Source organism: Staurois parvus, unplaced genomic scaffold (assembly GCF_062004578.1).
Source record: "Staurois parvus isolate SC_StPar_1 unplaced genomic scaffold, SC_StPar_1.0 ptg000147l, whole genome shotgun sequence".
Taxonomy (NCBI): domain Eukaryota; kingdom Metazoa; phylum Chordata; class Amphibia; order Anura; family Ranidae; genus Staurois; species Staurois parvus.
Genome location: NW_028317943.1, coordinates 20105413 through 20131372, shown reverse-complemented (window position 1 = coordinate 20131372; position 25960 = coordinate 20105413). Strand labels below are relative to the sequence as shown.

Sequence of the window (25960 nt, the reverse complement as noted above, 5' to 3'; positions counted from 1 at the left end):
TTGCTAAGTTGTTAAAGTGTCAATAAAGGCAATTTTTTTTCGTTTAGGATTAGAAAACCTGTCAGGTTTTTTAGCTTTCTGTGCTTCCATTAGGAAGATTTTGGGTTGACATCAGAACAGGAATAGTTGGGTAATCTAGTTCTGGTGACACGCCTGGATTTCCACACTTTGGAGGGATTTCCTCTCACTTCTTATTTTGGCAGTGGGACAGGATGTGAAGGGAAATCTCCCCAATGGGACACAGATGGCAAAGAAAGAAACTGACAGGGGTTATCACCCTCCCTAACTCTATCAAAAATGTAAAAATGAAAAAAAAAAAAACGTTTTGCCTTTAGTGACGCATTAATATCAATATATGCATATATCATTTGTTTTACTGATTGATTGTCATAAATTGTTTGGGATAATGATTTATTCTTGTATAAGACAAACCTGCGCTCGGAAATTAAACTTCAAAATGATAAAGCAGCTTGTACATTAAATAGGCCAACAGTTACATTCATAAAACAATGGCAGCGCTAATTGTACATATAACTTGAAGATCCAAAAGATAAAAATAATTATACACAGATGACAGCAAAGTCCATGTAGGATTCCCATATATAGATAGAAATTGGTGCATAAGAAAGAGAATTCCAGTCCAGAAAGAAGACCGTCACCTAAATAAATTGGCCTCTCACCAGAAGGTCTGACCTCCCAAAGGGTCGGCCAGCATGAGCAGTGTAATATATCCAGCTGATACTGCAACCAGTCTTCAATCGAAATCACTTCCAGAGCAATCAAAGATGTTTCTCCAAATTAAAATTCTGGAGGGAGTCACGCCGTGTGACGTCATCACGCTCTGGAGGGACAGTGGCCATCTTGTTGGTTTAAAACGTACCATTCTGTCATGCTGTTTTTTGATGCTTGCTATGTAGGTGCAATTTGAATAAATCTTCTGAATTAACTAATCTACTACACTAGGAGCTGGCAATTTTTCCTTCGATGTGGCATTCTGTTGCCTGATGGGAAGTTTGCTACTCAGAATTTTAATTTGGAGATCAAATTAGTGGTGGTGCACTTGTATTGAGGATTTACAGCACTGGGATTTGCGGTGCAGTCACCAGTAGGAAGATTCTCTTCTCCATCTGGATTTCTTGAAGAGTTTTTTTCATTATTATTTGTGTGGACCTAGTCACGTTGGAATTGAATTTTGATTTTTTTCATTTTTCATTTTACATCATTATTGATTTAGAGCAGTTCAACACCTTTATTCGCTTGTATACTTTTTTATGGGGACACACATAACACGTGTTTGCAGCAGCTCGTTATATATGTGTTAGCCTTTACACTTAATTTTATTTTGTACTTTGGGAGCGCACAATTTTTTTTTGTTTTACAAAAGTTTACATACCCTGGAATTTTTGGCCTTGGTGCAGACACACAAGGTGACACACAGGTAAAAATGGCAATTAAAGATTAACTTCCCACATCTGTGGCTTTTTAAATTGCAATTAGTATCTGTGTATAAATAGTCAATGAGTTTGTTAGCTCTCGTGGATGCACTGAGCAAGCTAGATACTGAGCCATGGAGAGCAGAAAAGAACCGTCAAAAGACCTGTGTAACAAGGTAATGGACAGTTATAAAGACAGAAAAGGATATAAAAAGATATCCAAAGCCTTGAATGTGCCAATCAGTATTGTTCAATCACTTTGTTCTGGACATAATACTGGAAATGTTATAGATCGACAACTCCTATCCTCATATAGATTAGTGTTTCCAAATTAATAACTACTGCAGTAGCGAACAGACACAAAAAGATACACTCAGCACCTTTCCAAATCACTGTTCTGTTTATTCGGTGTATTTGAAGTTTTCTTTATACACATGGTTGTGTAGGTATCACATTAATATTACAATTGCACTTTTATGGTAACAAGGGGTGTTACATAGGCAGGCTAATTTCTAATCAGGACTTTGAAGGAATGCAGACATAATCAAAACGTTATTGGTGCCGTGTGCACCAGTGAGTGCAGTGTACAATACATAGATAAAGCATACAAAATAGAATACAATTTTATACAGAATTTACACATTTCCTTTGCAAAAAAAGCCTGGGTACAATATGCCTGACAACACCTTCACACGCCTCACTAGGGTTTTCTTTTGTGGCATTGGCGTGGTAAAAGCTTCTCGACCAAACAGCTCATTTTTGTTCAAGTATCATTGTATTGCGCTCCTTAAAGACAATCACACTGTCTTTTTCCAGAACAGCCTGTATTTCTCCAGAGGTTACCACTGGGTTTTTCTTCGTATCCCGAACAATTGTTCTGGCTGCAATCTTTCTTGGTCTACCTGACCTTGGCTTAGTATCAAGAGATCCCAAAATTTTCCATTTCTTTATAAGTGATTGAACAGTACTGACTGGCATCTTCAAGGCTTTGAATATCTTTTTATATCCTTTTCCATCTTTATTTAGTTCCATTACCTTGTTACTCAGGTCTTTTGACAGTTCTTTTCTGCTCCCAATATCTAGCCTGCTCAGTGCATCCACGTGAGAGCTAACAAGCTCATTGACTATTTATAGACAGACACTCATTGCAATTTAAAAAGCCACAGATGTGGGAAATAAACATTTAATGGCCATTTTAACCCGTGTGTGTCACCTTGTGTGTCTGTACCAAGGCCAAACATTCCAGGGTATGTAAACTTTTGATCAGTGCCATTTGGGTGACTTCCGTTGTCATTATGATTTAAAAAGGAGCCAAACAACTATGCGCTAATAAATTAATTCATATGATCATCGTCCTTAAATAAAATGCCGTTTTTTGGCATGATCAGTCATATTTTCAATATCAATGCCAAAATGTCATGCTTTCTGCCAGGGTATGCAAACTTTTGAGCACAACTGTAGGCATGGAAAACACAAACTAATACCCGTGTCTGTAGATGGCGTCATGACCTGTCCACGTGCTGCCATGTTTGATGTTTTCTAAATAAAGATGATCTATATCTTGGAGCTGTGACATATCCATACTTGTTATAGAAGAAAAAACTAAGGGGCCTTGTCATTTGCCAGAATTTTACTTGTTAGTATTAAACCTGCATTTTGCTATACACATTTCTAAAGCAACTTTGAAAATTCTACTTTTACTTTATTTAGTTAATAAAACAGGTTTAGTCTAAAACATCCATATTGTAAGCAATCGAGCGCTTTACTTTCAAGGCCACATTGCTGTCAGTTTTCTGTTTAAGATGGAGGGAAAAGGTAATTTGGGATTTGGTGCTGCAAATACCTATTGTAAATAGAGTCTTAAACAGCAACAAACCGTTGCGGGTTGTCAAGTGAGATAGTATATGTCTTTAATATCTCATCTGTTGGAGAAGGCAGTTACATCTTTCATGGTGACTCATTGCCATGCTCTGCTGTAAATCAGGGGTTAGTTTTCACTTTTTGTTAAAACTTGTTGTCTGTGTAAACTCCCATTTAATAGTATCAATAAACAGATTTTCAAGTGTCTGTATAATAGAAACATTAACTATTTACTTCGGGTTGAGCTGAGTGAATTTACTGATATCATTTTTGTGAAGAAAAATATTAACAATGAGAAAACCCTAACTGTGTTAAGTCAGTTTTTACCTTTATGTTGAACAGAAAAATATTTTTTGTGTAAGCTGCTTGGCCTCTTCAGTCTTTAATATATCTTGCAGTGGTCAGATTTACTTTGATATATAATAAAGTGAATATAGCCACATATTTGATTTTATGTACATCTTTCTGTATCTGTAGCTGAATTATTTAAACTTCTCCTTTGTTCTGATGTATTTTAGAAATCATTTTAGGGAAAATGATGCAAGACATTGGCTTTACTCCCTTTCTCAATGCTGAAGTCTTTTGGTCTCACAACAATCTATTACTGTTCATCAAATTCTCTAGCAATATTTTTCCTTACCAGAATAGCATGCATTGAGTTAACACACTGTCAGGGCCAGGCCAGTAGCTATAGCTGTAGAGAGGCTCCCACAGCAGGATAGGTATACAAGCAGGTCACCTTGGCAGAGGAGACAGGCTCACTTGAGGTGCGGGGTCTAAGTACAGTATTCTCCAGAGCTCCTGATGGTGGAGATGGGTTTTGTTGCCTGTTATCACCAGGTCGTGGTCCTCAGGATCACACCATCATGCGATAAGCAAGATGGAGTTCAATAGCAGATATAGTAGGTAGGGATCAAGCAGAAGCATAATCAAGGAACAAGCCAAAAGTCAGAAACAATTGGTTGTAGGTTGGGATCAAGCAGAAGTGTAATCGAAGAACAAGCCAAAGGTCGGTAACAAGTGATTGCAGGAAGGTATCAAGCTGAAGCATATTCCAGAAGCAAGCCAAAGATCTGTAATGAGTGATAGTATAAGTATACATACAGCAGTAGGAATGACAACAGCGAGATACTGGCTGGAGAGAGCACAATAATCTGGCAAACAGGAAGTGCAAAGATGTGGCTTAAAGCGAAGCTCCACCCAAAAGGGGAAGTTCCACTTTAAGGACTGGTCCTTTGCTTCCCATGAAGAATTGGCACCTTTGGGGGGCGGATTTTGACAGGTACCCGTTCCCAGTTCCGCTTCAACTGCCTAGGCGTTCAGAAGCAGAAGTTCTCCTCCCCCTCTCTCCCCGCAGTCTTCTGGGATACGTGAAAGGTCCCAGAAGACTGTGGGACCATTCACAATGCGCAGCCCTGCTCACGCATGCAAGAATGGATGGTGAACACACCGCTGGATCATGGGACAGGTGAGTGGCTGTTTTTGTTTTTTTGTTTTTAAGTCAGCAGCTACAAGTTTTGTAGCTGCTGAATTTTTTTTTCCCAGAGAAAACTGGACAACTGCTTTAAATAGGAAGTCCATGTGAGGAGCAAAGGGTTCAAGAGAAACAAGACAGAAAGCAAGATTATCTAATACATCAGGCAGGGTGCTGTCCAGCATCCCAGGTGGCTCAGTAAGAAGAGATACTGCCAGACACAGCAGAGGTTGCAGGTTCAGAACAGGGTTCTGACACACACACGGGCTAAAGCATTGAATCTTTTTGGCCTTTGAGGTAGTTTTCTGTAATTGGTACAGTGTAAATCTGTCTTTTGTCCTGATCCACCCTCTTCTACAGTTTGGAACTGCAGATGGAAATAATGTATACTTAGTCTGATAGCTGGCTTGCATCACACTAGGAATTCCAAAGCTGTACTGGTCATTTCTTGGTCAACTTAAGTTGAAAGTAAATCATAACTTGTGGGCTATTTGCCACCTTGCATTGGTAGCAATGATTAAAGTGGAGTTTTCCTACACGTGTACCATATTTTCTATACATTTTCCAATTTTCTCAGTTATTTTTCAACTAAACCTTTCACTTTGCACCATAAATCTAATGCTTGATTCTTTTAGATTGATGTTGGAACTCGCCCAGAAGTCCAACGAAGAGATCCAGTTTCGACTTCTGAATGGGATAGCCATATGGATTCAGAAGGAAGAATTCAGAATGTGGACCATGTAAAGACCATGATATTTAAAGGGGTGTGTGCCACTTTAAAAACCTATTCTTGCTCTTTAGTTTGAAATATTGTTTTGGGTGTAACAATTAGGTTGGGTGGGTGAATTGAACTAGGGAACTGTAAATGTTTAAGGATGTAGGAGTTCATAAAATGAATTACTTGATGCTTTGTAGCTAAAGCAACATATACAGTAGCTTTACACATGTATCCTTTTTAATGAATAATTTAAATATTAGCTCTATATGTGAAGTTAACAGCATGCTGCATCCAATAATGGATGGTTTGGCTTAAAGTAATATACTGATTTCTTATTGAGTGAATATTTTTCATTTTTGCAATGTTAAAGGATACGTATATACAGTATAATGTATAATCAGTATAATCAACTGCTTCACCCTCAACATCCCTATGCACTCCACTACAGGTGACTTTTGCATACCATAGCCTGGGCTGGGCAAGGAGGTGCTCCTTTTCTTTGGTACTCAGAGGATAGGCATCTTCATCCTGATCCTTATATCTCTTTAAACATCTGTGTGAGCCAGGAAATAATATTTGACAAGTTTCCTTTAGGGAGGCATTGTATTCATGTGTGTCTTGGGAAGTAAGATGATTTTCAGACCTGTCTGAAGTATAATATTATGTTGTTACATAGTAACCCCTCCCACTAGTCTGGTATTGGTTATTCATGTAGCAGTAGGATGCAATATAACAATCATTTTGATGAACAAGTCATATCATTCAAACAATCATATGATTTAAAATCCCAGTGAGTTTAGCCAAATCGATCATGGCGCATAGAGCAATCATTTTACAACAAAAGATTGTTTGAAATAATCGCATACAGTATATGATCAATGGGTTGTTCATTATCGCATATTATGCCTGAAGATGACTTGATTTTGCTATTTCTTTATTAAGCTTCATGCACACAGGGTATCTCTGAACACCAGAACTCTTGGCAGGAGAAAAGATCCTTAAAAATGCACCTAAAGCCGCATATTGCACATTTTTAGATGTGTTTGGTCAGAATATTAAATTATTCTTGCCATTTGAGTGCTACGGCTAGCGTTTATGCGCGTTCAATGTTTTTTCAGCTCCTCTCCTGATCTTGTGTTTGGTGGTTTTTTTCCTCTACCTGTAATGCACCTCTGTTAATATGCCCATAAACACCCGTGCACCTTTGTGTGCGTGGACACACAATCTTACAGAGAGGTGCTTTTATAGGCTGTAAAAAAAAATCTAAACACCTGTAAAGGCGATGTTTTTTTTTATTTTTTTAAACAGTGTGCATGAGGCCTAAAAGTAGGTCTTTTGAAACAAGGTTTAAACATTAAAAGGCAAATAATTTCAGACTTAATATTCTTTCCTGTTTTTTTCTATGTATTATGTTCTTTTATTTTTTTTTAAATATTTACTTTAGATGCCTTTTAATTTTGTTAATGTATATAGGATTAAATTGATTATAAAATAAACTTTACACTTTCAAAAAGATAACAAACATTAACCGAGGTGTAAGCATTATTTAAAGCTCATTTATAAAAGCTCCATCCTTTCCCACATCCTCTTGCTGGGTGTTTATCACAGAGTAAATCAAGTGTAAAGCCAGGGTAGTTATGTGTAACACTATTTCAATACTCTGCTTGGTTATTTCCAGAATTCATGGTACTTTCATCACATCTTGTCAACATTTAATTTCTCTCCACTGCTCAGTACATTGCTTTTGTAGTTCCACATTTGACAGCTCCTCTTTGAACCTGATAAGCAGGAACCTTTTGTATTTGGTAGCGATAACATAATCGTAATCACTTGAGTTCACAAATGCATTTCCCAGAAACCTATTTGGTCTGTTTTACAAATACAGAGTGATGTATTTTTGTTGCATCCAAAATGTCAGTTTTGAAGCGTTCAGAGTCTGTACTTACTGACCTCCTTATATCACCAAAGCAGTCCTTGTAATCTCTTTACAACATGAGCATATCCTCATATGTTCAGAGCAGCCTATGCATCTAAGACGGCGATAATCTTTGTAGAGAAGGCTTTGTACACTATTTCTTATTAAAAGGATGGCTTTATGGATTTTCAGCCTTGGTTGGTGCTTTGAGTTTCATGAACTGTATCTGTAAAGCTACTTTTACTGGTGTCTAATAATCTAAGCTGAACTCTTCATTTTAAATACAACTCTCATAAACATTTACAAACATTTTACTGCAGTTGAGGTGGAAGGGCTAATTGCAGTTGTGTTTTGCTGCAGGGGCTCTGCCATGCCCTAAGAAAGGAGGCTTGGAAGTTTTTGTTGGGATATTTTCCATGGAACAGCACAAAAGAAGAACGGGCTCTGCTGCAAAAAAGGAAAACGTATGTACTTCAATAAATGTCACCAACTTTATATATTATGTGTAATCCGGAATAAATGGACACATATATTTAGGTCTAAGTTGTGCTGCCTTAATATTTTCTGCAATTTTTAAGGTGGTCATCTCTTTCCTATAACATGAGACATGCTACAGAAGAAATATTACCTTTCACAGACCAGTAGTTTTGATTTAAAGTGGTTGTAAAGGCAGAAGATGTTTTACCTTACTGCATTCTATGCAGTATGGTAAGAAAAAATAAAAAAAACCTTCTGCATGCAGAATCCCCCACAGCCCCCCCTAAATTTATACCTGAACTTGATCTTGAGCCAGCGATGTTCAAAAGAGCGGAGGCTTTCTCAGCTCTCTCACTCATTAGCTCAAATACAGCAGCAGGAACCATTGGCTCCCACTGTTGTCTAATAGAGCCAGGGACTTGGGAGTAGGAGGTGGGTTCAAGCCCTGCTCTGTGTGTCTTATGGACACACAGAGCAGATCTCAGGAGTGAACAGGCACGAGTGCCCCATAGCAAGTGGATAACTATAAGGGCACTTGTTGGGGGAAAGGAGCCCTGATCACCAGCAGGGGACCCGAGAAGAGGAGGATCAGCTCTGTACAAAACCATTGTACACAGCAGGTAAGTATAACATGTTTGTTACTTAATAGAAAAAAAAAAAAAAAGCTTTACAAATCCTTTACAAACGCTTATTATTTACGAAAATACCCAGATCCTTCTCAACCAATGACTCCCCCATGCATGTTTGTAGCTTCCAAGTGCATTACTTTACATTTACCAATAAACCACATTTGCCACATAGTTGCCCAGGTAAATAGTGCACTGAAGTCAGATGTAATTACGTCTAATTAGACATAATTAACACCTAAGTTTGCTTCTCTCTTCAGCTATTATTTTCCTGAGGATTTTTTTTTCTTTTTTTTTCTATTTTATTACCTATGAATATTTAAACTTTTTTAATTATTATTTTTATACATTTAAGATATATTTACACAATTCACATTTAGAACAGTGCAAAACTGAAAAAATAAAAACATTTTACAAAGTTAGAGACACTTACCTGTCCAGGGATCCAACGCTGTCTTCAACGCTGTCTTTTTTCTTTGGTCTTTGGATCCCCTGTGTTGGCATCTTTGCTATGGTAAGTCAGCTGTGAGTTATAATGGCTTCACAGCTGGCTTCCTACTGCGCATTTGCGAGCCACGCTGGACATCTGGTCCCACAGCTAGGACCTAGGACCTGTGATTGGCCCCAGAAAGCTGCAGAGAAAGAAGGGGGGGGTGAACATCTATTCAGATTTCTTAGGCAATCTGAGCCAAAGTGGGATCAGGTACCTGTCAAAACTAGGTACACACCCCCCCCCTTTCCCCTTTTGGATGAAGTTGCGCTTTGTTTTTGAGATTGTAACAATAAATAAGGTGTGGCACCTTCTATCTAAACTTTTTTTGTTTGTTTTGTTCAGAAATATTTTTACACCTTTAACATATATTTATATGTTTCATTTTTAAAAAAAGTGCAAAATTAAAGAAATGTTTATTTGATTTGTAAATAACTGCAATGCTTTGTACCAGAATCATAATTTTACTGTCCTTTTAAATAGAAAAAATTACAGAATAGAATGCACATATTTTATCTGCAGTAACACAATTTATTTTTAAACTAGCACTGCTCAAAAAAAGCAATAGAAAAAGTTAATTTTATTTTGTTTTGTTGCGTTTTATAGTATATGGATTGTGTGGGAAAAAGATTATTGTTGCAAGACAAAAAAGCCTTGTTTGTCCTTACAAAAAACACACACACACACACACACACACACACACACACTTGTTATCTTAAGTAATGGCAAAGTTACTGTCAAACTAACAGGACAGGTGTATAGCAGAAATGTACAAATTGCTCTGGTTCATGGGGGGGTGAACAAGTGTGAGAGGCGACATAGTTAAAGTGGTATTAAAACCAAAAATATACTGTACTGCAGCTTACCAATCATTGGATGTGGTGGCTGCATTAGTTTTCTTTTTTTTGGCTTTTGCCCTCTGCTTTTACCAGTGATTTGGCCAGTAACACACCTCCTGTATTCGTAAGACACCTCTCTGGATGAATGAGAACAGGGGGCACATTTGGAAAGCAGCATTGTCAGTCTGGGGAAGGGAGAAGGGGGATTGTTCTCATTTGGTGAAGACACGTAGTTTGAGGCTTTGAAGCCGCATGGGCTAAATGGGAGAGCAGCAATCCCTCTTGCACACACACTAGGCTTCACTTCGTGGGTAAGTATATGGATGCTGACACTCTGTTTTTCTGAGCATCCGGGAAAAGAGTTTTCTCCTGCTTATGAGCGGGGGGCCACAAGTTTCTTGCTTTAATATTGGGCCATATTAACTGCCTATGTATTAGTGTGTGACTGAGAGCATTATATAGTAGAAGAGCTCCGTCAGAGAAAATTTGGTAGGCTGATTAAGGATAGACACTGCTCCGAAATGCCATGATAGCACAGTAAGGTGATTGTCATTTTTAAAAATGTATGTAGTATATGAAAAGAAAAAGCGTGCTTTGTAAACTGCAGGAGAATATAGGCACTGGTTCAGGCTTGCAAACTTTTACATTTTGGCCCTATTTATGCCACGCTGATAATAATACTTTGCTAATTGACCATAACTCCAACTTGTTCTGTTATCAAAGTAGATAAGTAGTAGGGCTTAAAAAGAGGGGCTTAAAGTGGAACGGAAATCTTTTTAGAATAGACTGCGACAAAATACACCTACTTGTCTACTTACAGTCTACTGCGTCGTGTAACCTGAGCTGTGCACACACAGCTCAGCTTACATCTCCGGCACAGTCCCTGTGTGCCGGGATGACTGACTTCTGCACATGTGCAATGCACAAAAATGCATTGCAACTCATTTAAATCAATTGAAAAATAAATCCTGCGATGCATACACAATGCACACTTTACGCACCAAAATGCATGCCCTGGTCCTAAAAGGGATCTGCCAGGGACAGTAAAGTTGGAAAGGACTAGATGATGCTCGATGTCCTCCAGTGAGAAAATGAGGCAAGCTCTCTCTGACTATACGCAGCTTCTAATACATTCTGTGTGAAGCTCACAGAGTGCAGTGAAATCAGTGTAAGCAATTCCAGTACAGGAATGGAGCCTGTACTACTCATTCCTGCCTTTGACTATCCTCTGAGGTCTGTAGACATCTTTATAGTCAACCAGGCAGATATAAATATGTTTTCTTTAAAAATTTCATTTCTCTTTCATTCATTGAGGGACATAGCATCTTCTTCTTTATCCATGACCAAGCAGGGTTTTATAACCCCACCTACAGGAGTAGGACACTAGGCAGAAAAAAACTTGGCACCTCCTATGGGCCGTCCTCTCTGGGCATAAAACCCTCTCTATGCTATAGGCCTCCAGTCATTCTGCCTAGTGTCTTCAGGAGTATGAACGTGACTTTTTACTGGGACTTGTGATCCCATTACTTTTCCTTTTTATTTTTCCTGGTATTTTGTTTTTCCTGTGGAGATCTCTTATCAACAGTTGGGCTGACGGGAAGGATAATCTGGATCCAGTTGTCACCCCAGTCTAACCAGCGAGCGCGTGCGCAGACCACTAGCCCTGCGCTTGGTCGTCCACAACTATGCCCCATCCTGGACCGGGTGCCTATAGTCTGTGACACAGTGTTACCCCTGACTGACAGCCCCCCCTCTTTCGTGGAGAGGAGGATCTGTCATGGGAGCCTTACCCACACACTCCACTGGATTGGCAAGTAGAAAGCCCCCTCCCTTCCAACCCTGGATGCAGTGTTGGGGCGCGGGTACTCTCTGGGGTGGTCGGTCCTGCTGGGTCCCCTCCTTCCCTCCCTACAGGCCTGGGCTCCTGTAATACGCCTTACACCCCCCTTCCCCCCTCCTCTGCAATGGTGGTGTGGGGCAGTGGGTGTCCTATGCTGGCGTGTTCTCTGTGGCCACGGTGCCTCCTGCTGTAAGGTGTCCTACCTGTGTCCCTGTAGTGGTGGCTGGCCCCCTGGTCTTGGCCAGGGGGTCTTCCAGGGCCTGGTGTATGGGCTGCATGCAAGTCCCCTTCTCCCTCTAAGTCGGTTGTGAACTGTTGTGGACATCTGGTCTTGGCAAGATCTGGGGCGACGCAGTCCCAAGAGAAGTTTCTACTGCTGGCTGCTGTGGAAAGGAACTGTTCTGAATCCCCCTTCCTGGCCTGGGTGACAGTGTCCTATGGGGGACCCTTCATAAATTTAGCCTGGGGATTTGCAGCCTTTATGGGCCATTTTGCCTCTGAACACCCGCCCCTTCTTAGTTCTGCCCATGCTCTGTGACAGAGGCAGAGGGGCTGGGGCTTACACCTTATTCCAATGAGTGGCACTGTGGGGGCGCTGCTTAGTGAGCGGCAGCGGCCTGAGCTGCAACCCTGCTATTTGTTGGGGGGTACACTCCCTCCCCTACTTCCCAACCACGGCCATCTGGCTGTTAGGTTGAGAGGGTGCTAAGGCTGTATAAGAGACTCCCTCAGGTGGCCTAGGATACCTGAGCCAGCGGCTGGCATTGAGTGTTCTGCTGGTTGCAGGCTCTGACTACAGCTGCTCTTTTTGGTGTGTTTTCCATGAAAGGAATACAGTGCACATCAGAATAAAGATCTCTAGCAAGCTTCCCCGGCGAGGTGCAATGGCTTAGTGAATAGCCCTTCTCCTGAGTGTTACTGGGGTCCTCTTTGCATTCCCAGTCAATACTCTCTCATGGTGATAGTACAGTTTTCACACCCTTCTGACTAGGTCATGTATCCATTTGTTACATAGGGTTTGTAGTGGAAGCTTGGTCCATCTGGTACTGCTGGGGGGGCTCCAGCTAGTTAAGGCAACTCTACACGTCCTGTATGCAACTTGCTTGGGACAGCAGACACATTGCATACTGCTATGGCTAACAGTGGTGGGTCCCTGCCTTTTGGGGACCCTCCAGGTTGTGCGATGGTGGTGTTGGCCAGGGACCTAGCACCTCAAGCGCCTGCTGAGAGGACCTTGATAGCGCATTAGGTCTGTTGCCGTACGAGTGTCCCCAATCAAGGAATTCCCCTCCTTTGGGGACACTACAGGCACAGTGCAGAGGTGGTAACCCATTTCTATATTCACCATTGCTGGGTCAGCGCCTCAGCCTGTGTTGGCCACAGCCCGGGTTTTACAGTCAACGCCCGCATGGGCCTAGGTCCTGCGATATGCCTTACTTTAAGGCCTGTTACCCAAGTGTACGTGGACCGGTGGTTCGAAGATTTCTTCGTGATGCATCCCTCATGCAGCCCCGCTTCTATTTTAACTTATAGCAGCTGTGGAGCCTCCGGGAGCCTTGGCTAAAAGCGGTGGGCGGTGGCCTGAACTTCAATCAGGCTCTGGTGGACTTGCCTTGCAACCATTGGTTTGGAGCTGTACTGGACAGCATTATCTGACACCATGTGAGTAGCAGGTTTTTACCTCCTTCAGGTCAAGAAGGGGCAGGGGCTGTATCCGGAAACAGGGCTCACCTTCACGGCACATAAACAGAATTTTTTGTCCCCTTGAGTCTAGCCCTCCATGGCTGTGACAAGGTGGTTGAGTGTTTAGGGAGATGGACTGCTAATCCATTGCACTCTGCATGCATGAGTTTGAATCCCATCCTCATCAGCTGGGATTGATTTGTTCTCCCATGGATAGGCTCTCATTGACATGAAGAATTGTCTCCACCACTTTCTTGGGTGAAGGGTCGCCTGCGCAGTTTTTTTGCGCCCATAGCCCATCCTGTTCCTGGACCAGTGGGCTTCATCCATTTCCGTTGGATAGATTCCTTCTCCTAGCAGTTCACGGTTCCTGGGACACTCAGGTTTGCTAATTCCGGTCCACTAGTCCAGCATGAAATTTGGACGTTCAGTAATAACTTCTCTTCTATGGGAGATTACCTTGTTTCCCTAGCTGTCTGGGATGATTTACTGCTCATTCCCATCTGTGAGGGGCATCAACTTTTCCTCTGTTTTTGGCTCGGAGTTGCGCACTCTCTTGCAGTGCGATCTTTTAGTCTGGCCTCAGCTCCTGTGTGTTTACCACAGTTTTGACCCCAGCCCTTCTCTTGCTGAGACAATGAGGGATGCTGTGGTCAGGTCCCTGGTCAACTTACTCTTACTCGTGGAGACTAGTTCGTTCCTGACGGACTGTGTGGAGATCGCCGTGTGTTCACTACAGGACTTCGGTTTGATCGTGAAACTCAGGAAGTCTGTTTACACCGTCTGGGTGCTTGGAGTATCTGAGGTTAATTCTCGATCAGAGCAGGCCAGGTTATTCCTCCTATCTGACACACTAATACAGGCAGGTTTTTGGGCCTAATAGTGGCTACCTTCGAAGCAGTCCCGTATACCTAGTTCCGTACGGGAACACTGCAGGAGAAATCCTGTCCAGAGGGGAAGATCACCCGTTTCCTTGGAAATTCTAATTCACCTGGAGTGGTCGGCAAGGTCCTCTCTGCTCTGGTGGCTGAAGTCTCCCGTCTCTACAGAGCAGAAGGTCCTTCCTTTCCCTTCATCAGACTGTGGTCACAACGGATGCCAGCCTTTAGGGCTGGGTCGGTGTCTTGAGATCAGACTCACTGGTCTCTGGAGGAGACTTGAATGCCCATTACAGTCCGAGAGCTTCGGACATTCAGGTTGTCACTGACACATTGGCCAGATCGTGTATAGGGTCTGCCACTCTAGATCCTTTGAACAACGCTGTCAGGATGGCGTATGTCATTCATCCGGGGATCTCAGGGAGTGCAGCAGTGGTGCTGGAGGTGTCTCACATCCTGAGATGGGCTAAAAGGTTAGTTTCTGACTCTGTCCAGTGTACATTTTCTGGGGTCAAGAACTGGAAGGCAGGGGATCTCAGCCGTCAGATGCTGGATCAGGACGAGTGGTCCCTCCTGGACCCGGAGGTCTTCCATATTCTGCCTTCGCTGGGGGATGTCGGTAGTGGACCTTCTGGCAACCCACCTGAACCGGAGGTTTCCATGGTTCAGGCAAGATCGTTGGATCCTCTGGTGGTCACAATGGATACAGTAGTGGCACCGTGGAATCAGTACGTTGCCCCACCCCCCAGGCTGTTCCTCGTCTACTACGCAGGATAGAGTGAGAAAGGTTCCTGGTTAACTCGCTTGCTCCGAATTTTCCTCACTGTCCGTGCTACGTCAATGTGACGCGTTTGGGTGCGGACGCTCCCTGGCGGCTGCCTTTTTGGGAGGACTTTTCTGTCTCAATGGCCTGTATTCTACCCTGCTTTACCATTGCTGGCCTGACTGGAATAGCTATTGCAAGCCATGTCCTGAAGACCAGAGGGTTGCCTGGCTTGGTGTTTCTGACTGTGTTACTGACTCCTAAGTTTATCCCCTGGAAGATTTTTCATTGTACCTGGAGAGCTGATATGGGTAATACGGAACCTTAGTTTCCATCCTCGCTCTTTCTTGTTGGCTCGGGAGTTTCCCTCCCTCCTCCTTGTCATGGATCTGAGGCTTTCTTTTAGCACACTCAGGATCTGGTCTCTACTCTGTTTACTTTCAGTGGCCTTGGCCATGCATCCCTTGCTTCACATTTTTGTTCAGCAGGTTTGTTATGTGGTGCCCCTGTGTGCTCTCCATTGCCACCGTGGTTCTTGAATTTGGTGCTACCAGCTCTTCATACGCTTTCTTTTGAGAACATTCTGGATATTCCCTTACTTACACTTTCACAGAAAGCTGCCTTCGTAGTTGATATTACTTTGGCCTGCATGGTGTCTGCGTTATAGCTTTCGTCCTGTAAGCCGCCACATCTAGTTCTACACAAGAATAAGGTGGTGCTTCGAGCTTTCTCTTTCATTCTGCCAAAGGTGGTGTCGGATTTTCACTTAAATGACTTTGTCCTTTCTTCTCTGTGTCTCGGCATGTCACACCCTAAGGTGGTTCTGCACTCCCTGGATGTAGTGTCCCCGATTCGCGTGTACCTTTCAGTGATGGCTGGGTTTCAGAGGTCCAATTCTAACTTTGTGCCCCGAGATGGTCCGAAGAATGGCCTGGTGGCCTCTTCTGCCATTGTATCCTGTTGAATTAGGCAGACAGTTGGGCAGGCATATGCCAGTAAGGGGCTGGAACCTCCCTTCCCTGTTACAGTGCACTCCACCAGGGTGGTTAATACAGCTTGGGCGTTCCAATGTTGGGTGTCTGTTTTCTCAAGTTTGCAAGCTGCGACTTTTGTTGCTGTTTAGGATTCCTGGGCACCCCTTGGGGTAGTTTGGAGTGGTGGCATGGTGGCACTGCTTGGGAGTGAGTGGAGGCTTATAGCAGAGAGGGGGTTTTATGCCCAAGGAGGACTTCCCATAGGAGGTGCTGAGTTTTTTTCTGCCAAGAGTCCTACTCCTGTATGTGGGGCTATTAAACCCTGCTTGGCCATGCATAAAGAAGAAGACGCTGTGTTCGTCAATGAACTCAAAGAAAGGGATTTTACGTTGAGTACAAAAGAAATCTTGTTTTTCTTTGCATACAATTAATTCAAGAATGTGGATTTCCTGCTTTCTTTGTCTCAGCCTGGGACATTGTGTTGCTGGATGGGAACGAGGTGCATCCAAATTCTTCCCTGCTAGGAATTAGACTTAAGGAGGGCAGTGTGCAGGCGTAGATGGGCACTTTGCTGCATAAAAAGATATGAACTGTCATCATAAAGTGTCAGCTGCTAGCTGCAGCCCTGAGTTAATACGATCTAAGTTTCTCGCAAGTTTGTTATAACTGCAGTAGAGAAAAATAAGCTTGGGAATCTGGTTGAATGTTTCCATCAGGATTCCATGGATCATGAGACTGCCTAAACAGAATTTCAAATCTTTCCAACTGTTTATTAGTTGTTTGGCTGGACTGCAAGTGTAGGGCATTTGGGGTTTTATATAATGATGAACTCTGAAAGCACTGACACTTTCATAGAAATCAGGATGACTAGGTAAGAATCTCAGCGTGTGAATCTGGCAGGTATTCTTTAGGTTGTCTGTATTGGTAAATGGTGCAATGCATGTGTTTGTTTAGTCTCAGTGGGGTTTATTAATTTTACTTTTTTTATTTTTTTATTTTGCGGTTTTACAATGAAATGTGGTTTCACCTGTGCAGTGTAATCTGTACTGCTTTTCATTTAAGTCAGTGACCTGTGTTTAGTATTGGCGCAGAGCAGTCTAGCGCAATGTACTACAGAATGTCATGGATGAGGTGGGTAGACCTCTTCTGTGTCACCTTTCTTTTTACCTTGTGCTTCACTTCCCAGCTAGATTTATATGCATACTGCATTTGTTTCTGCAGGACACTTTCTGCTCAGTTTGTTTGCTCCAGGGCTGTAAGCTGCCTTCCTGCTTACTGTGTAGCTCACTTTCCATTACCCACATCTCTTCTGCTTATCACATCTGATTAGGCAGCTTTTACTGACTGGAAAAGGCTCATACTCCTCTCCAAACATTTCAGCTTACTTAACATGACAGTGATTAAGTAGTGGCTTCAGCAAGTTTATACCACTGAACAATACATATTTCTACCAGGGCTGTGTTATTTGTTACTCATGTTATGAAAAAGTTTATGAATCCTTAGTACATTTCTAAAACAGCTCTTAAAGGCCAAGTTCAAAATAATAAATTATTTTTTAGGAAAATGTGCATTTATTATTATATTTTAAGTTCTAAAGGCAGAATGTTTTTTTTTTTTTTACCTTAATGTGTTAACTGCATTAGGGTAAAAAACCTTTTGCATGCAGCTCCCCCCTCCCCAGCTGCAATTATACTCGCCTCATACTGATCTCCATGCAGTGATGTGCACAAGAGCAGCAGCTCTCTCTGCTCTCTCCCTCTACATTGGCTCCGACACAGCATCCGGAGCTATTGGCTTCCAGGAGGGGGCGGGGCCGAACCACGTTCTTTAGGTCTATGAACACACAGAGCATGTTCAGGAGCGAGCCCACATGAGTGCCCCCATAGAAAGCTGTGTTCTATGGTGACATTCAGCGGGGTAAAGGAGCTCAGAGTACCGGCGGGGGACCTGAGAAGAGAAGGATCAGGGCTTCTCTGTGCAAAACCATTGCACAGAGCAGGTAAGTGTGACTTGTTTGTTATTTTAAAAAATCCTTTACAATCACTTTAACGTTTTTATTTAGTTTAGAGTTTCAACAAAACAGAGAAAGGAAAACATCAGTTACTGAACAAATCATTAAATGCCAATCAATATATAAGAAAGTACCGGGCAGCTGACCAAAGGATTTTTTTTTTGTATAGGAACCTGCAGACATTGTACCTGCATTCAGTGGATCACGGGTGCAATGTCAAGCTCCTGCAATCTTTTTCCTCTAGCTCTTGGAGGAAGTGTCAACAGACTGTAAGTGAGTGGATACTACACTCATGCTCCATTAGGAACTAATGCTGGTGGCAGACACGACTTGTAGTTTATTCATTCACAGATCTCTGTGAATGAATAACGCGATAGTGTGGGCGAGCCCAATTTTACACCAAAAAAACTGACATATTTCTCTTTGGTATTCCCCCACTTTCTCTGAAAGGTACTGTGTGTGTATCTGTTTACATATATATAGTCCTAGGGTTCAATATTGAGTTGGCCCACCCTTTGCAGCTATAACAGCTTCATCTCTTCTGAGAAGGCTGTCAACAAGGCTTAGAAGTGTGTCTATGGGAATGTTTGACCATTCTTCCAGAAGTGCATTTGTGATGTCAGGCACTGATGTCGGACGAGAAGGCCTGGCTTGCCTTCTCTCCCTTCACTGGAACTATGAAGCCAAGCCTGACCCCTGAAAAACAACCCCACACCATAATCCTCCCCCTCCACCAAACTTTACACTTCGCACAATGCAGTCAGGCAAGTACTGTTCTCCTGGCAACCACCAAACCCAGACACATCCATCAGATTGCCAGACAGAGAAGTGTGATTCGTCACTCCAGAGAACACGTCTCCACTGCTGTAGAGTCCACTGGCGGTGTGCTTTTCATCACTGACTCCAACGCTTTGCATTGCACTTGGTGATGTAAGGCTTGGATGCAGCTGCTCAGCCATGGAAACCCATTCCATGAAGTTCTCTATGCATTGTTGTTGTGCTAATCTGAAGGCCACATGACGTTTGGAGGTCTTTAGCTATTGACTCTGCAGACAGTTGGCAACTTCTGCGCACTGTGTGCTTCAGCATGCGCTGACCCCACTCTGTCATTTTACATGGTCTACCACTTCGTGGCTGAGTTGCTGTTGTTCCCAGTTGCTTCCACTTTGTTATAATACCACTAATAGTTGACTGTGGTATATTTAGTAGCAAGGACATTTCATGGATGGACTTACTGCACAGGTGGGAACCTATCACAGTACCAATCTTGAATTCACTGAGCTCCTGTGAGGGACCTATTCTTTCACAAATGTTTGTAAAAGCAGTCTGCATGCCTAGGTGGTTGATTTTATACACCTGTGGCCTTGGAGGTGATTGGAACACCTGAATCCAATGATTTGGAGAGGTGTCCCAATACTTTTGGGATGGATATATATATATATATATATATATATATATATATATATATATATACTGTATAATGCACACACATTAAGGAATATGTAAATCCAACATTCCTGATATGTGTCTCCTGTACCATGTACTTGTATGAAAAAGTACCCTGTACTCTTTGTATTACTTCCTTTGTATGAAATCCCTGGTGTTCCTGCCAGTACCTCTGTTTTTATATTTAAAACTGACCACACTAGGTTTGAGATCAAAGCGTGGTCAATTCTCTAGCTCTGCTGCGAACTCAGTCTCCTATGCTCCAATGATCAGACTTGTCCTGCCACCGCCCCCCCCCCTCCCCTGCACAGCCATTCACTGGGAAGATCAGTGTGCTGCTGTTTTCCTCCCCTAGCTCTCTCAGCTCCTTATGCAGGTGAGAACAGAGGGAATTTGATCACTTATAAAAAAAGGAAAAAAGTGTTTATAACGTTTTTTTGGTATCTATACACACAAGTGTGTCACCTTTCATTTCTCTTTTAATCTGAATGGGTTATTTTACAAGGTCAGTGTTCACAAATACTTTACTGCTTAGACATTTTTATTTAATAAACTGTTTTCTGCAAACACTTTCTTCAGTCACTGGTTAACCCCCCATCTGTAACTCAGACTTGTGTCTACCTCTAATCCGTCATGATTAGCTCCGGTCTGGTCGGATTTAGAGGTAAGTGGATGCAAAACGAACAAACTACTGTTTACATCCGCCTGCCCAAAGACTTACAGTCAGATTTGTCTGAAAAACTGACAGGTGGACCTGATCAGAAACCCTGTATGAAAGGACCCTTCAGTTTTAATATGACAGAATCAAGTACTAAAATGAGAGATTATCATTTTTAAAAAAAAAATGTTACTGACTTGCATTTTGCAGGACTAATGAGTCCAGTGTTTTGGGACATGATAAAATTCAATAACATTTCAAATAAAATTTGTCAGTTTAACAACAATTTAGCCACATATTTATACACAATAAACTACTACTTTCTCTGAAGTGCCACACAACGCTGTTCAGAGAATCACTGAGATATTATTGTTCTTGAATCAGTGTAGCTGTGAATGTGATATAATATGGTAGTTGTTTTTCTTTCTGACCACCAGGAGGCACTTTGTCATAAACCTCTAATTCATTATTTTTTTTTAATTAAATGGATAATGTACGTGCGCATCAACTTTATATAACAAGCAAGGTTCCCTGTTCTGCAGATTTTACTTGAAAATACTCATTGTCCTATTTTCTCGAGCCAAGTTTAGGCTTATCAGCTCTATTCAGAAAATGAAAAGGACTATTCAGGCATTGCCTTCACATCCTAAGCATGTATATTCCTCAGCTTGTGGATAGACAGACCTTTTCTACATTTATGGCTCATTACATTAAATAGTTTTATTCAGCTCTGGACAGAGTGATCAGATAGGAGAAGGGAGAAAGTCATTTAAAGTAGAATAAAACCTCCAGTTTCTCCCTTAATTCGATTAACCTTTTTTTCCCTACATTGCGCTGTATAACAAAGGTGGGGAGTAATCTTTTTCTCTTGACATTTTTATTAGCGCTCACTTCTACATGGTAATTAAAGTGCCATTTCACGGCATTGTCTAATGTTTTATTTCAGTTTCTTCACAGAGAGAACAGCGTAAACTGATAATATAATTTATTTTCCATAAATGTATTAAGACGTAATGTGGGATTCTTTACCTGAGCAAACTTATTTTGGAATTGTTATAGCTAGATTGGCTTGGCCAGGGCATTTTTTCAATAGCTATTGTAATTGGTATCCCCCCTAATTCTTTTATTTAGAGACGAGTATTTTCGAATGAAACTCCAGTGGAAGTCGGTCAGCGAAGAGCAAGAAAAGCGCAATTCAAGACTAAGAGACTACAGGAGTTTAATAGGTATGTTCAGAAAAGAATCAACACAATCTTAAATCATTATTTTAACCACTTGACCTCTGGGAGGTTTAACCCCCTTCATGACCATGCCATTTTTTGCTGTTCAGCACTGTGCTACTTTAACTGGCAATTGCTCGGTCATGCAACACTGTACGTAAATTAAACTTTTATAATTATGATTTAGACAAATAGAGCTTACTTTTGGGGGTATTTTTTCACCAGTTTTTTTTCTTTGCTATATAAAGAAAACATACTGAAACTGTAAAAAACAAACAAACAAAAAAACACATTTTTCTGTTATAAAATTTTGCAAACGAATAATCTTTCTTGATAAATATAGGCCAAAATATATTTCTATACATTTCTTTAGTAAAAATAAGCCAAATCAGTGTAAATTATTTAGTCTGTGTTAAAGTTATAGAGCAGTGGTTCTCAACCTTTCTAATGCCGCGACCCCTTAATACAGTTCCTCATGTTGTGGTGACCCCCAACCATAAAATTATTTTCATTGCTACTTCATAACTGTAATTTTGCAGTGGGAGGAGTAGTGCCATGTCATTGGTGTCAGTGGAAGGAGTAGTGCCCCATCACTGATGTCAGTGGGATGAATAGTGCCCCATTGTTGGTATCAGTGGGAGGAATAGTGCCCCATCGTTGGTATCAGTAGGAGGAATAGTGCCCCATCGTTGGTATCAGTGGGAGGAATAGTGCCCCATCGTTGGTGTCAGTGGGAGGAATAGTGCCCCATCACTGATGTCAGTGGGATGAATAGTGCCCCATCATTGGTATCAGTGGGAGGAATAGTGCCCCATCGTTGGTATCAGTGGGAGGAATAGTGCCCCATCACTGATGTCAGTGGGATGAATAGTGCCCCATCACTGGTGTCAGTGGGAGGAATAGTGCCCCATCACTGATGTCAGTGGGATGCATAGTGCCCCATCGTTGGTATCAGTGGGAGGAATAGTGCCCCATCACTGATGTCAGTGGGATGAATAGTGCCCCATCACTGGTGTCAGTGGGAGGAATAGTGCCCCATTGTTGGTGTCAGTGGGAGGAATAGTGCCCCATCGTTGGTGTCAGTGGGAGGAATAGTGCCCCATCGTTGGTGTCAGTGGGAGGAATAGTGCCCCATCGTTGGTGTCAGTGGGAGGAATAGTGCCCCATCGTTGGTGTCAGTGGGAGGAATAGTGCCCCATCGTTGGTGACAGTGGGAGGAATAGTGCCCCATTGTTGGTGTCAGTGGGAGGAATAGTGCCCCATCGTTGGTGTCAGTGGGAGGAATAGTGCCCCATCGTTGGTGTCAGTGGGAGGAATAGTGCCCCATCATTGGTGTCAGTGGGAGGAGTAGTGCCCCATCATTGGTGTCAGTGGGGGGAGTAGTGCCCCATCATTGGTGTCAGTGGGGGGAGTAGTGCTCCATCACTGGTGTCAGTGGGGGGAGTAGTGCCCCATCACTGGTGTCAGTGGGAGGAGTAGTGCTCCATCACTGGTGTCAGTGGGAGGAATAGTGCCACATCATTGGTGTCAGTGGGAGGAATAGTGCCCCATCATTGGTGTCAGTGGGGGGAGTAGTGCCCCATCATTGGTGTCAGTGAGGGGAGTAGTGCCCCATCATTGGTGTCAGTGGGAGGAGTAGTGCCCCATCACTGGTGTCAGTGGGGGGAGTAGTGCCCCATCACTGGTGTCAGTGGGAGTAGTGCCCCATCACTGGTGTCAGTGGGAGGAATAGTGCCACATCATTGGTGTCAGTGGGAGGAATAGTGCCCCATCATTGATGTCAGTGTGGTGGAGGGGAGAATAGTGCCCCATCATTGGGGTCAGGGGGGGGGGGGAAATAGTGTCCCGTCGTTGGTGTCAGTGGGGGGAGGAATAGTGCCCCATCATTGGTGTCAGTGGGAGGAATAGTGCCCCATCATTGATGTCAGTGTGGTGGAGGGGAGAATAGTGCCCCATCATTGGGGTCAGGGGGGGGGGGAAATAGTGCCCCATCGTTGGTGTCAGTGGGGGGAGGAATAGTGCCCCATCGTTGGTGTCAGTGGGGGGAGGAATACTGCCCCATCGTTGGTGTCAGTGGGGGGGAGGAATACTGCCCCATCGTTGGTGTCAGTGGGGGGAGGAATAGTGCCCCATCGTTGGTGTCAGTGGGGGGAGGAATAGTGCCACATCGTTGGTGTCAGTGGGGGGAGGAATAGTGCCACATCGTTGGTGTCAGTGGGGGGAGGAATAGTGCCCCATCGTTGGTGTCAGTTGGGGGAGGAATAGTGCCCCATCGTTGGTGTCAGTGGGGGGAGGAATAGTGCCCCATCGTTGGTGTCAGTGGGGGGAGGAATAGTGCCCCATCGTTGGTGTCAGTGGGGGGAGGAATAGTGCCCCATCGTTGGTGTCAGTGGGGGGAGGAATAGTGCCCCATCGTTGGTATTAGTGACACAAATGATGGGGCACTATTCCTCCCACTGACACCAATGATACTTACTTTGCTGACCCCTGCTCCAGCCTGGGCTTGCTCTCTCACTTACCTGTCAGCTGTCTTCCTTCTCTGGCCGCTCTCCTCTTCACTCGCTCCGGCAGCTCCCTCGGTCTTCTTTGATGTACGCGCGCTGCCGCTCGGCTCCTCCTCTCCAAGCTCCACCTCCTCGCCGGTGATTGGCCGCCTGTGTGCCTCTCCTGAGCTACAGTTCCGGTGGCCAATCAGCGGCGAGGAGGCGGAGCTGCTGAGCGATCCCGGAGGTGTGGCCAGGTGACAGCAGCGTATCATCCCGCCCACACATCGCCGGAGACTGCAGCGGTGTCTCGGTTCCTAAGACCATCGGAAATATGTGTTTTCCGATGGTCTTAGGCGACCCCTGGGAAATGGTCGTTCGACCCCCAAAGGGGTCGCGACCCCCAGGTTGAGAACCGCTGTTATAGAGTCTACAAACTATGGTATATTTATATATTTAAAAATTGATCTGTCCTGCTGTGCTGATGGCCTCTCACATTTCTTGAGGCCCCAAAATGTCAGGACAGTGCAAATACGCCCCAAAATGACCCCTTTTTGGACAGTAGACAGTCCAAGGTATTTAGAAAAAGGCATGGTGATTTTTTTGAAGTTCTAGTTTTTTTTTGTCACAATTTTTGGAAAATTAAGATAATATTTGGGGTTTTTTTCCAATTTTTTTTTGTAATATACTGTCACCAGTGCAGAACAGCATCATCATATGACTGTATGACTGATGTGGCGGTGATCAGGGATACTGACAGGTGCCAGTATGTCAAAGAAAAAAAATGACATACCATAGTGACATTGTACTACTCTCTGGAAGGTGATCAAAGATTTTTTTTACCATTGTTATTGCTTATAACAGTGATGATCACTGTTAAAAGAGATTGTTACCTCTAATAAATGGCTTTCCATACATGACAGCTTGCCTAGTGGTGACATGCCGTGATTGGCTACTGCTCATCACATGGTAGAGGGTGCCAGATACCTATGTGATAGCTGTGGGCTATTCTCAGCATTACAACAGTAAGCAAGCTGTTTATGATTGAAAGCAATTCATAACAGTTGCTTACAAACTGCATGGAGTTTTCATGTTCTCCCTGTGCCTGCATGGGTTTCCTTTGGGTACTCCCGTTTCCTCCCGCACTCCAAACAATTGCTGGCAGGCTGATTGGCCCTATTATGTGCATGTATGAATGGGAGTTAGGGACCTTAGATTGTAATCTCCTTGGGCAGGGACTGATGTAAATGAATATTATATACTTAAAGTGTTGCATTAATTGATAGCGCTATATAAGTATCTGAAATACAATAAATAAATGCATAATTTCATGTGACCACTATGATTTGTCATAGCAATCACAAGATATCCTGTCCACTGTGATCACAGCTACGCATCCCAATGGGCACGCCAGTGTGCATGTGCTCAGCAATGTACAGGCATGTCTCTAAGCCTGTAGCTGCTACATGCTCGCAGTACATTTAATGTGAGCAGGTCGTAAAGTTGTTAAACCCTGAAAAATGCGCTACACAGAGATTTTTTTTTTATGCGTTTGATGCATTTCCATGCTTCTGCTGTTTTTTTTTTTTCCTAGTAGGAGGACACTGTTGAACACTAAACCCTACAAAATGCACCAGAAATGCACATATGTTTTGATTCAAATTTGATGTGGTTTCATTGAAATCTAAAAAAGCAAAAAATGTACAGTGCTGCATCTAAAAAATAGTCTGCACCTTTTCCAAAAATGCACTGCAGGAAACTGCACTGATGAGAATGGGACCCCTTGGAAATAATGTTAAATACATTGTGTTGTGCTTCTGCAGATCTGTAAACTCACTAAAAAAAACGCACAAATGTGAATAGCTGATATTGTCTACCGCATTGATCTGTTCATAAATCAAACACTGTGTTAAGCTGCAGTTTATATGGTGCCAAGTAACAGGTGTTTTTTTTAAAGTACACCTAAAGGCTAAACCGGTCCTAAATCTAGTTACTATGTGGTACATAAGCCTGGTAAAGTAGAAAAGAAAACTTAATTTCTCTCTCTGAGTGAGCTTACATTTGTGATTCAAATGCTTCCCTTCCCAGGCACTGCTGCTCACAGTGCATGGATTAGATCAACAGAGACAGCCCTGCCAATCCAGAAAGAAGTGGGCAGGGGTAGGTGTAGCC

The 25960-nt window shown here is 42.9% G+C and overlaps 1 protein-coding gene across 1 annotated transcript in view; it reads left to right on the top strand.

Annotated features, from left to right (window-relative positions):
* The window catches only part of TBC1D15 (TBC1 domain family member 15), a 113035-nt gene that overhangs the window by 53838 nt on the left and 33237 nt on the right, over positions 1–25960 (top strand). Inside the window, exons 8-10 of the mRNA XM_089674099.1 lie at positions 5403–5531; positions 7761–7864; positions 21217–21311. Coding sequence (XP_089530225.1) covers positions 5403–5531; positions 7761–7864; positions 21217–21311 — 328 coding nt within the window. The remainder of the gene's footprint in view (positions 1–5402; positions 5532–7760; positions 7865–21216; positions 21312–25960) is intronic.